This window comes from Ambystoma mexicanum, chromosome 13, assembly GCF_040938575.1.
Source record: "Ambystoma mexicanum isolate Mex_15411 chromosome 13, UKY_AmexF1_1, whole genome shotgun sequence".
NCBI lineage: Eukaryota > Metazoa > Chordata > Amphibia > Caudata > Ambystomatidae > Ambystoma > Ambystoma mexicanum.
This window is the reverse complement of record NC_090938.1, coordinates 236,086,329-236,099,159: the sequence shown is the minus strand read 5'-3', so window position 1 is coordinate 236,099,159 and position 12,831 is coordinate 236,086,329. Positions and strand designations below refer to the sequence as shown.

The following is a 12,831-nucleotide window of genomic DNA, read 5'->3' as shown; positions in this document are numbered from 1 at the left end:
ATGTAGTTAAGGGGTGCAGATGAGGGTTGCAAGCCAGACAGAATATAAAAAGCAAACTGCATGCTTTCTTACTGATTGGGGAAGGTATGTGTTAAGTAATGTTTAGGGCACCATTAGGTTTTGTATTTTTGAAAACTGCTCTGCATCTGGAAACTCCCTTTCTCCCCCACTTGATTTGTACATTCCAGTGGTGCTTCTGGAGAACAGCTCCCACTTTGTGGTTTGGCCTCTGCCTACTAAACCAGTTTGCACAGTCCAGTGAATTGTAAAAATACTTGGCACAATGCCACGCTCCCAATTTAAAGATCATTGCGAACCTCAACCTGGTGCTAAAGTGCCATAACCATTGTTGCATTTCTACCTCGATGCGAACCATATAAACATTTTTTTCCTCTGAATCTGAGCAGGCTCAAAGTACAAACTAACATGACAGCCATTCCTTAAGTCTCAGGGTTCAACAAAGACTAGAAGGTTGGGAGGAGGCAAAATCATTTAATTCTACGTATTCTGCCTGTTAATTGTAAACTAAACTTCACGTCATTGAAGTATCATTGCAATAAAAGTGTCACTGTCACAGTGAATTCCATATAAAAAATGAAGTCACTTAATGTGGGTGTGGTACACTAGGAAAGAAGACTGGGCAAGTTTCTCTGAAACTGAATGAAGTCAACCAAGCTCTTCCACAATTCTCAGCGTCATAACAGGGCACAGCTTTCCATTTCCAAAAATCCAGGAGTGGGAAATGGTGTGTTCTTCAGTAGCTCTGCCTTATGATCACTACTTCAGCTTTCAGTTGCTGCGATTAGCCTTCACTGGAAACACATTGCAAGTGTTCGAGTATCTGCAGATCTGGCAGACTCTGGAGCTCACAGTCCAGTGTTTCAAAGAACAGACAATGAAACAAGTGTTTCTATTTATGTTTTTACAGGAAGCTCTGAAACGGTGTCCTGGAATGAAATGCAAGCTTCTGCTTCAAGACATGGTGAAGCGAGGATGTCAAGAGTCTCCCCTCAGCAAACCCCTTCCTTCAGATGGGCTGTGCTAAAGTATTGTGAATACTATATGGCTGCAAGTGAACTTGGGAAACGCTTCCATGGTGAAATCCACTTAATGATCCTGGCCAGCAGAAAAGCATGTACTGATAGTCTGGGTTCCAGCCAGAGTGCCTTTATTCACTTTAGATGCCAATAGCCTGCAGCACCCTCCTCTCGCTCTCGTTCAGGTGCTCTGAGAAAGCAGAGAAACAAGGTTGCTGAGCAAACTGGCACAGGAAATCGGTCAAATATGCCTGAAAAAGAACAGAAAATTATACATTAACAGGCAGGTCAAATCTTTCCAACACAATATACACACAAGATGTGTTTAAAAAAATACTTTAAGGACTGTGAGGTATCCCCATGGCAGAACCATGTTGGTGAACTTTACTTAATGCCAAAAGGAGAAGAAAGTTGCATAAACAATACAGATCCAATTATCCCAAAGTTAGTATATGGCAGTTTCAAGGAGTTCCTGGCATGCAACATGTAACCTGGAATGCCATGGTATGATGACCACCTTATTTTGATTTAGAGACTATCTAAGGTCATTTCCTCAGAGCACAGTTATGAACGTGATGGAGTTTCTTTATTGGTGATACTAATGGTTATTCGCACGACTGGCAAATACATTTGTAAACCATTTACGTTTGCAGTAACACAAAAGAACTAGAGAACGCGGTCTACATTATTTAACTATCTAGAAACATGGGCCGGTGGGATAGGGCGAATTTCGAAAGGCAGATGGGATTCAGAAAGAACATGGGCACAGCACTGAACAGTCTTATGATGAAATGCATTCAGAAACTAGCATGGACGAGGGGAGCAATCCTGTTTATTGGGCTTCTGTGGACCTTACAGCGGCATTCAATGCTGTTGATGGGGATCTACTAGGTGTAAACAGCAGCGGCTGGGCATTCCAGCCAGGCTTTTGAGGCTGATAATTGGCCTATATGAACACCCAATCATTCAGGTCTCCTTAAACCAAAACGGTCTGCAGTCTCATTCAACTTTGAGGCGGGTCCAGCAGGGGTGCATTTTGGCCTCTTGCCTTTCAATCTTTATATGGCAGATGTGGTTCGCCTATGCGGATGATTTTTGACATTTTTTATAACGCACCCATAGGCTGGCAACATCTTTTGGAGGGGTTTTCCAACTTTGTTAGGGTTAATTCTCCATCCATTAATCTTAGAAAAACTAAGGTTATGCATTTAGCATGCTCAAAAAGGAAAGTGCCCATTAAGTGGTTCATTGGGACTTAACTGGCAGAGATGATGGACTCCCTCCCTCTATCTTGGCTTCTTTATTGCAGCAAAACATTAAGATTTTTCGGCCGTGGTTTCAGGCAAGAGCAATCAAATTGGCAAATCAACTTTGTCAACTCTAGATATGGAAAATGTTTCCTTTTACCATCTTCGTTATTTTGAAGGGAAACGCGTGCCAAAAATACTGTATGGGATCGAAGTGTATGACCTATAAATAGTCGACTATTTGTCAGATTTAGAGGCCTTGATTTGGAGGTTAGTCCTTTGCAGCTCCAGTTCAGTCCTGCATGCAGTAATGCGTTATGAACTGGGCATCGTCTCTCTGAAGGCTATGAGGGCGCATTAGGGATAACTCTCACTTGATTGGAAAATACTTGTACCAACCAAAAACACAGTGTTTGAAGATCTTAAGGTCATTTGTCAGGAAAAGGGCTTGTTGACATTTGGAACAGTTATATATTGATTTGATGTCCAAAAATTAAGCTGAATTGATTGGTAATCCATGTAGGGTGAAACAAGCGCTTTATGACTTGATTGGGTCCACACAGAGGAATTCCATCAGAATGAGTCATCCGCGGGGGGCAACCACAAAAAAAACCGGGAACGTTGGCACCTTTTTTGTCGATTTACCCCGAACAAAGGGGCTTGTCAGCTTCTTTTGAGTTTTAGGTGGAACTTAATCCACACAAAAGAGAATCTTGTGTGCAATCAAGCAGTTTTAGTCTATCAACATTCATGCTACTGCAGCTTTAAGAAAAGTTATATCCTGCAGGGGGAGGCGCAGAGCACCTGCGCAGAGTCCGAGGACAAGTCCAGTCACTCCTGAAAAGGACTCAAAAGTGAGCGGTTGCTGTATAATCTTGTGTGCTGAGAAGCATTTTTATTCCATCAACATTAGTGCTCCTGCAGCTTTTAGAAAAGCTATATCATACTGGGGGAGTCTCGAGAGGACAGCTCGGGGGCAACGTGCTCGCCTTGGAAGCAAGATGCCACGTAGCAACACTGGTTCGATCCCTGGTCCGCGCTTAGAAACCTCTGGGTATTAAGCGCTTTATAAATAACCTATCATATATTTGTATTAAGTTTATATAGCGCTTTACGCCAAAGCGCTTTACATTATAACACCAAGAATACATAGATTAATAAAATAGAACCGTGTGCAGCGCCATCATAATTGGGGTATACTAACAGGAACCCACACGGACTAGTGCAGCAACTCTCTAGCATTCAAACCCCAAAGAAGGTAAATGGCTCCTTCATACTGACCGTGAACAAACGCAAGATCACTTACCCACCCCGCAAACTGGTTTGGGAAATCATTGCCTGCCACTGCTTGTGGGGGAGTCAGATGAAGCGAGTGAAGAACAAACCTGATGGCTCCTCCGTGGGAAACACTGCTAATACTGCCTCTGATCTCCTTTCTGACGAACCATCCAATGCAACAGAAAACAGATTAGACATCTGGGGGCTGGTGAAGGCTCTTGCCCTTGCCCAACGATGGTGACTGCGTCCTTCAGATATTCACAAAGGACAGGATTCCCACACCTCGCTGTGCATAGAAAGCACAATTAAAGAGTGAATAAAAATGCCTTCTCTCAGCCCCAGGCAATTTGGAGGTGGAAAGGCGGCCCGCTCCAAAGTGTAGGGTTAGGGTCCATGGCGGGACTTAAAAAGACAACAAAGGCTGATCAAATAGTTGGTGGTAAAGAGTTGATAGACAGTGAACTCTTGGAAGGTTTGTGGACTTTGACGCTGGGGGCCCCAAACTCGGTAGCTGCTTCGCAAAATGATTCCATGACGGGGGAGCGAACCCCCACCCAAGTAAAACCCTGCCCAAGTCCAACGTACACATGGCGGTAAGGGGGATGGTGGTGGGGCAGGGGTGTACTAGGGCATTATTCAGATGCTCTTCTACGCAAAGTCTTGGCACTAGCTGCAGCAAACGCCCGCACTGGACTTAATCCACAAACTGAGGTGTTTAATACCCCTGCCTCCAACCTTGTTTTAATGCACAAGGTTAACTAACCTTGCTTTAATGCACGAGAGCAACATTTTGAATTAAAGAATCAACTCATTGACTGCCAGTATAAACAGAGCGAAACTCGCCAAGACGGAAAAAGATGTGATCATCCGCGGAGTTAAACATTGAGGATGAGATTTAGACTCTTTCTAGTCCGTCAGAGGAGGAAAAGATGGGCCAACAGAAGAACCCTAATAAAGGAAGGGTAATCCTCTTATGGAAAAAAACCTGACCAGTAAGCCCATTACCTCTGCATAAACAAACGTCAGCTCCCCCAACCAGGCATGATGAACATCTAGATCTCAAAGTAAGGAGAAGAAATTACTAAGGCAGTCGGGCTACGATTCATTTAGCCAGATGTCAGTGGTGACAATTGCAATGGCCCCCTTCATGGAATTATACAAAGCAACGAACAATACTTTAGCAGATCAAACAACCCTGTCAGTAATGATGCCTTCAAAGATGATCTACATAGAAGGCTTCATTGTGGCAGGGAAGAAATCGGGGGACAAGGTGACCCTTGTGACATACTTAAATTAGGAGCTGATGAAAGGAGGCCAGATACTGGAAACCGAGAACAAGATGCCTTAACGTTACAAATAACAGTCTCCAGGGTATGAACCTACAGCCGGTCGATGCAGAAGAACAAGTTACTTCTTACCTGGTAACATTCTTTCGATGGGATGTTCTTCCGACGTATTCCTTATCTTTGATAGATCATCTCCAGCTTGCTGGCCTCGGAAACATTTTTCAGTAGAGGGCGCTGCGAGTCGACGTCCCTCGAGCCGATGTCCCTCGACAGCCTCCGTATCGGCGCCGACGTCATCACGCGTATAAATAGACTTGCGCATTGTCCGTTGCTCAGTTCCGTTTTGACGTTAACAGTTGTTTTACATTAATTGGTTATTGACCTTGAAGGAGCGTAAGCTGCAACCACAAGGGAAGTATTACTGCAGGGATGGATGGGAGGGGCGATAAGGAATACGTTGGAGGAACATCCCATCGAAAGAACGTTACCAGGTAAGAAGTAACTTTTTCTTCGAAGGGATTGTGTCCTCCAACGTATTCCTCATCTTTGATAGACTCCCATAGCAGTGGTGTGTAATTGGAGGTGGGAGTAAAAACGCCATGTTTCCCTTTAGGAATGAACAGAATGTAATACGGCTTTGCCAAACCTAGTCTCTTGACTAGAGGAGGAATCCAGGTTGTAAAATCTTGTGAATGTATGTGCGGACGACCATGTGGCAGCCGCACATATGTCTCGAACCGGAACCCCTCTTTGGAGGGCTGAAGAGGCTGCGATACCCCTGGTTGAATGAGCCCTAAGATTTTGAGGAGGCTCTTTCCCTGCTAGTTTGTAACATTCCGGAATGGCCAAAATAATCCATCTGGAAATGGTCTGTTTTGTTATCCGTAGTCCCAATTTGTGCCCTGAGTAACCTACGAACAGTTGGTCTGCTTGCCTAATCCTAGCAAGTCTGCTGATGTAAAAGCTTAAAGCCTGCCTTGGATCCAGTCTATGTAGCCTTTCTTCCTCTTTCCCCGGATGGGGAGGAGAATAGAATGAAGGTAAGGTAATTTTCTGAGTGATGTGGAATTCAGAAACCACCTTTGGGAGGAAATTAGGCTTCACCTGTAGGACAACTTTGTCTTTATGAAAAATTGTATGAGGGGGTTTACAAGATGGAGCTTGTAATTCGCTCACCCTTCTAGCAGATGTTAATGCCACTAACAAGTCAGTTTTAAGGGTGAGAAATCTTATCGAACAAGAGTGGAGTGGTTCGAAAGACCCTGGAACGGTCTTGGAGGGTAGACATTCGTTAATCCCATTAGAAATTGTATTACTAAGGGTAATTTGAAATACAATGGCTCCTCTGCAGTCCACTTGAAGATCGATAGCGCTGCGAGATTTGCCCTTAATAGTGCCAACTTAAAGGCCTGAATTTGCCAAGTAGAGTAGAAAGGATAACACCGTTGGGTGTACTACATGAAAAGGGGTCGATATTCTCTTCTCTACACCAGCTGCAAAATGTGTTCCAACGGCAGCAGTATAAAGACTTTGTTGCTGGCCTTCTGGCCGAAAGCAACACCTCCATGACATCATCAGGGAGGTAGCAATCCTTGTATCTCAACCTTTCAGAAGCCAGGCGTGAAGGTTGAGGGTTCTGATGTCTGGATGGAGAACCTGACCTCCCTTCTGTGAGAGAAAATTCTCCTTGAGTGGAAGACGGATTGGAGGGCAGATGGACATGTCCAGAAGGTCCGGGTACCACGTTCTCCTGGCCCAGTCTGGGGCAATTAGGATCATGGTCCTCCGGAATCTTTTCAACCTCCTGATCATTTGAGGAATGACAGGGACTGGTGGAAACGCGTACTGTAGTGGAAACTCCCAGTCCACTACGAACGTGTCCCCTAGAGCTCCTCTCGGGGGAAATTCCCTTGAACAAAACAGATCACACTTCCTGTTGGTACTGGTGGTGAACAGATCCACTTGAGGGGTTCCCCAAAGGGCGAAGATCTCCTGAAGGACTTCCTGAGCTAATTCCCACTCGTGGGAGACTGTGCCCTGCCTGCACAGAGCGTCCGCCGTCAAGTTCTTCTCTCCAGCTAGGTGAGCTGCCGATAGAGAGTCCTTCTTGAATTGCCCAAAACCAGAGCTGCATTGCCTCTCTGCACAGTGGCAGTGATCCTACGCCTACTCTTTTGTTGAGGTAGTGCATGGCCACTGTGTTGTCCGTCATTATCGGGACATTTTTTCCCTGTACAGATGGCAGAAAACCCTTCAGCGCTAGTCTGATTGCTCTCAGCTCTAACAGGTTGATATGTAGTCTGGACTCCGATGGAGACCAACGACCGCTGATGGTCAAGTCATTGGTATGGGCTCCCCACCCCGTGAGAGAGGCATCTGTGACTACTGATATCTCCGGCCATGGTTGCCAAAACAGTTCTCCTTCAAGATGTTTTTTCTGGCAGGCCCAACACTGAAGGTCGAGAGCCACCTTGTCCGGAACCTGAAGGAGGTCTGTCATTCTCCCTGAGAATTGCGACCACCGAGTTCTCAGTGCCCACTGAAGAGATCTCATTCTCAGGTGAGCCTCTGGCACAAGGAAGATGCAGGATGCCATGAGGCCTAGCAACCTCAAAAAGTCGAAGGCTGGGAGACGTTGGGCATTTTGAAACTTGGTGACCATCGGCAGAATATCTTGAGCCCTCACCTCTGGGGGTGAGGCTTTTCCCAGGGAAGTGTCCAGGACCGCTCCAATGAACTGGAGTCTCTGTGATGGTATCATCTGTGACTTCTTTAAATTGAGGGAGAAGCCCAGTTTGGAAAGTAAGTGGCAGACATAATCTAGCTGAATCTGAGCTTGTTCCGGAGATACAGCTCTGATCAGCCAATCGTCCAGGTAGGGGTAGACGTGAATCTCTTCCCTCCTTAGACTTGCAGCCACTACCGACATTAGCTTGGTGAAGACCTTCGGGGTGGAGGTCAGCCCAAATGGCAGAACTCGAAATTGATAATGAGAGCCGCCAATTGCGAACCTCAGGTATTTCCTGTGTTTGAGATGGATTGGCACATGGAAATAAGCATCCTGGAGGTCCAGAGATACTAGCCAGTCCTGGAGCTGGAGGGCCTGAAGGATCTGAGAGAGTTACCATCTTGAACTTGTCCTTCCTGAGGAACTTGTTCAATTCTCGTAAGTCCAAGATAGGTCTCAGTCCTCCATCTTTCTTCGGTATGAGAAAGTAGGGGGAATACCAGCCCTTGTTTTTCTCCGCTACAGGTACCGGTTCTATGGCACCTTTCTCTAGCAGGTCTACAATTTCCTGCAAGAGGAGTGGATCTGGAACTTTCAGAGAGCTGTTCCCCGGTGGATGACTGAGGGATGCGTAGAAAAGGCAGGCAGTAACCTTGGGCAACTGTCTCCAATGCCCAAGCATCTGACATAATAGCCTGCCATTCCGTCAGATGTTGAGTTAACCTGCCCCCTACTGGTGTCTTGTGAGGAGAGTCCTCAGAGCGGTTTGGAGGCGGCTGATGCAGATGCCGAGGGTAAAGAGGCACCTACTGCGGCTTTTGTATTTTTAACCCGTCCACCTCGGGTGAATTTTTTCTGACCCCTTTGAACCGGCTGTCCTCTGCCTCTTCCGAATGTGGAATAGAAGCGAAAGGACTTACCTCTCCAAGAGGTTCCTGAGGGGCGATATGGTGTCTGACTGATTGCAGCTCCCAGGGATTTTGCTGCTGTCTTTGATGTTTGAAGCTTTTCTAAACTGTCATCCGCCTTCTTACCAAACAAAGAAGAGCCGTCAAAGGGCATATTCAAGAGTCTGCTTTGCACATCTGGAGCAAAACCAGACTTCCGCAACAAAGCAAATCTCCTGGTTGTTGTACTTGCCTCCATGGCCCTGCTGATGCAGTCAGCAGAATTGATGCCAGTTTGAAGGAATTCACACATTGCGTCTTTACCATCCTTAGTGAGGTTTAGAAATGCTTCCCTTTCTTCTCCCTCCGGGAGCCAGTCAGCCGCTGATGAAGCACACTCCCAAAGTGTGTGGCTGAACCTTGCGAGCGTACAAGTAGCATTCATGGATTTCAACGCCATCCTACATGCAGAAAATAATTTTTAGGCCATAGAGTCATATCTGTTGTCATCCCTGTTCTGTGGAACAGTAGGGTAAGCCGATTTGCTACCTGATTAAGTTGCTGCCTGCACAACCAGACTCTCCGGAGTTGGGTGTCTGGATAAATATTCAGGGTCAGCAGTAGACACCCTATACTTGGCTGATAATTTTTTGTTAACCGCGGGGATAACCTCAGGGGTTTCCCAGTTTGCAAATATTTTCCTTTGTAATGCCGCATGAAATGGCACCACAGGATCCTCCTGTGGACCTTTAACCAAAATATCTGAGGTTGTCTTGCTGAAAAGCAGGTGAGGGTGTAGACCACCCCATAAACTCTATTATCTTTGCCATCAAGGTTCTATAAGGGGTTTCAGCATGTTCCCCTGGGTCTGGTTTAGCAAATTCCACTTCTGGGGAAGTGTCCAACCCACTTGCTTCATGTAAGGATTCTTGGAGGTCCTTAAACCTACTTTCCTCAGAGGTAAATTCCTCTGGTACAGGAGTTGCAGATCCCTGCAACTCAAAAGGTCTCTCCTGATCCGAATTCTCCCCTTCTTCATAAATAGATGCTAAGGCTCTGGAATGATCAGATCTTGGAAATGGTATAAATCCCATTTCCAGAGCAGAAGGGGACAAATTCGTCATAATTGGCTGAGAAAACGTCGATTTCGTCGATGCGGACGTTAAAGGCTTTGAAGCCATCGAAAAAGGCGTCGAGAAAGTTGGTAGAGGCCTCGAGGAACTCGAGAGTATCGGAATTCTACTCGAGGTTGTCGACAACATTCTTGTGATCGAGGCTCTGGGTATGGCCACTGGCTGTGGGGTGGCCGTGGGTTTGACCTTTCTCGGCGTAGATGTCAGCATCGAAGACAGCGTCAAATCGACTGACCTGTGCATCGAGGAGACCCTTCGATAATGGCGTGGAAGACGCAGATCTATGCGTCGAAGGGATTTTCGACGACGGCGTCGAAGACGCGACTTTGCCTTTACTCGAGGGTTCATGACGCTCTCGATTACCTTCTTTCGCCGGGTGCTGCGACTCGCGGCGTTTTGATTTTTTGGGTCTTTCACCCAGGGTATCACCCTCAGCAGTCTTGAGGGGGTCGAGGCCGCTTTCTCGAAGACGCTAAGCATCTTTTTCCTGAATTCCTCCCACTCAGCCTGAGAGCTATGTTTTGTGGGGCAGGAGACCCTTTTCGGGGAAACGGAAGACGAGGAAGGGGATCTTCGACGTCTCTTTTTTGAATGCTTAGATCTCGAAGAGTGATAGGAACTGCTTCGAGACCTAGAACGAGAATGTCTTTTGTGATGGCGAGGAGACGAATGTCTCGACTCGGCCGAGGAAACTTTCGAAGAAGTTTTAACTGCCTTACCTCTCTCGAGCTTCCCCTTACACTCCTTCAAGGCTTTCGCCGTCATGGACATGCAGTCCTCGCACTCCAAACAATGTTGCCCGACTCCCAGGCACCACAAACAGATCCTATGAGGATCCGTCAACGACATTTTCTTTCCACAGTCTCAACATTTTTTGAAGCCGGAACGTGGAGTCGTCGGTTCGGATGAGGAAGACATTGAGTACGAGTCGGTATTCTCGAGGAATAATGAAGTATATTTGACTGAAGAACTGAGCAACGATATTCCGAGGCACCACAAAGCTGTCATCCGCCAGCACGGCCGAGGACGTGATTGGTGGCTACTTTCGCATTGGAGCTGGCGAATTCCGAGGTAGAGGGTTTGAGGTATTTAATCCCCGCCTGCCCGGCTATGCGTTGCGTTGCAACCCCCTTTCAGGGCGCTTCCCGTTTTCCCTCGCTCCCCACTCTGGCTTTTTCCTCGCATCAGCTAAAGGCCTTACCTTGTTGTGTTCCTTCCTCTCGATTTCCTTTCCTCCCGGCTCGCGGCATTCTGCCGTGCGCTGCCTTCGTGTTTTCTCTTTCTCCTCTGGTTTCGCTCCTTTGAGTTTTGCTCTCTCTCTCTCTCTCTTGCTCTTTCCCTCGTGTTTCTATCGTTGCTTTTATACTATCCTTACCTTTTTTCCCCCCGGCGCTCCCTGGACCTTGTGCCTCTCTAACCTCCATTTTCATCCGGTCATCAAGGACTGCTGCTTCCTTCCAGCTGGCGTGTTCTACTCCCTCTCTCGCCCAGGGAGTCTGTCCTCCAGTCTGCAGTACTACTCCTTTGGATCTCCCCAGGATTACTTCCGGCTGGAGCCCGCTCTATCTCCTTCCACCAGCATTCTCTGGGACTCCCCTCACATAAGAAGAACCTGCCTCTCATCAAGGGTTTTTCCCTCTGGGGTTTTTCCCTTTTCCGGCTTGATTCCGGAAGGGGAGCCACAGACAGCTGTTCCCTAGCGGTCACTGTGGCTTCCCTCCGTGACAAGCAAGTGCATCCCAAAAAGGAAAGAGACTACCTCTTCCGGCGACGCCTCCAAGAAACCGACGATTCCAGCAGTTCAGGTGAGGAGAGCGTGTGTGTAGGGGAGAAAGGCAGCAAGAGGGAAACCTCGTCACAGTTTGCAACGCCCACAAATACAAAGATGTCTGCGGAACAAGTACAGGAATTGTGGAAGGCTTTTCAAGCCATGTCCCAGGAGTTGCAAGGAGTAAAGACTGAGAACGCTCTACTCAAGCAGATGGTAGTGGCCAGAGAACCGTCCCCCCGGAATTACCTCCCATGGCTGTGTCCTCGGGGAAGTTTGATGGCTCTTCTAAGAAGATGAAATAATTCTTAGAGGCCATTATGGTCTATTTCACATTCCGACCTCATACCTGCAGAACACGCCAAGGTGGGTTTCCTGATTTCTAACATGACCGGCAATGCGCTGTCTTGGGCGACTCCGTTGGTGACCAGTGGTAACCCCGTCCTTCAGGATTTTGTCGGGTTTCAAACCCTACTTAGACTTTCGAGCGGCCAGAGTTATCCTTTTCTGCTTGCGAAGACCTATTGGACGTCAAGCAGGGCTCCTTAGATGTTCTGTCCTATATCTCTTCGTTTAAGACCTTAGCGGCCGGAGCCGGTTGGCCAGAAACTGCACAATATGCCATCTTTAGGAGAGGTTTGAGAGAGAAGATCAAAGATGAACTGGCCAGATCCCACATTCACCCACTTTCTCTGATCTGCTCGCTGCGGCCCTTCACTTCGAGTTTCGTCTCCAAGAAAGAAGATCAGAACGCCGAAAACAGAGAGGTTACCCTCCGGAACCCTTTACACACGCTTCTCCTAGTCGTGCTACGGCTACCCCTTTGGATGAACCAATGAAGATCGGTGCTACCAGGGCTCCTCTGTCAGCCGCAGAAAGACACAGAAGACGTGAGAAGTAACTCTGTGCTTACTGCGGTTCAGACCAACATCTTCTTAAAGAATGCACCGAGTTACCAGGCAAGAGCTCGGGAAACGGGCACCCCCGGCGCCATTAGGAACAAGCCACCGGGGGTCTCCAGACTTTCTTCATCGTCCCTACGTCTCCCTTTCTGTTTCCTCCCCCGAATCCAAAGAGGACTCCAGGCTCATCGTAATACCTGTGCACCTTGACAGAGGGCAGACAGGTAGAGACTCTCGCTCTATTGGACTGTGGAGCAGCTGGGAACTTCGTAGATACCTTGTGGGCAGACAAGGTGGGTCTTCGTCGGGTTGCCCGGAAGGAGGGTCAGAAGGTGGAGGGGGTGGATGGTTCGCCATTGTCATCAGGCCTCATCACCCATACCACCGAGGAGCTCTCCCTTACCATAAACCATCACACTGAGGTTTTGTATTTCGACATCATCAGAGCAGCACATTTTCCCATCATTCTAGGCATATCATGGCTTCGCAGACACAATCCGAGGATAAACTGGACGGAGAATCAATTGAGCTTCACTTCCTCGTACTGTACCTCAAACTGCTTGCC

At 47.4% G+C, this 12,831-nt stretch overlaps 1 protein-coding gene across 1 annotated transcript in view; it reads right to left on the bottom strand.

Annotated features, from left to right (window-relative positions):
* Positions 1-472: 472 nt before the first annotated feature.
* IPO9 (importin 9) overlaps positions 473-12,831 on the bottom strand; it is a 904,513-nt gene continuing 892,154 nt past the window's right edge. Inside the window, exon 24 of the mRNA XM_069633697.1 lies at positions 473-1,288. Within this exon, the coding sequence (XP_069489798.1) occupies positions 1,178-1,288 (111 nt within the window). The 3' untranslated portion in view covers positions 473-1,177. The remainder of the gene's footprint in view (positions 1,289-12,831) is intronic.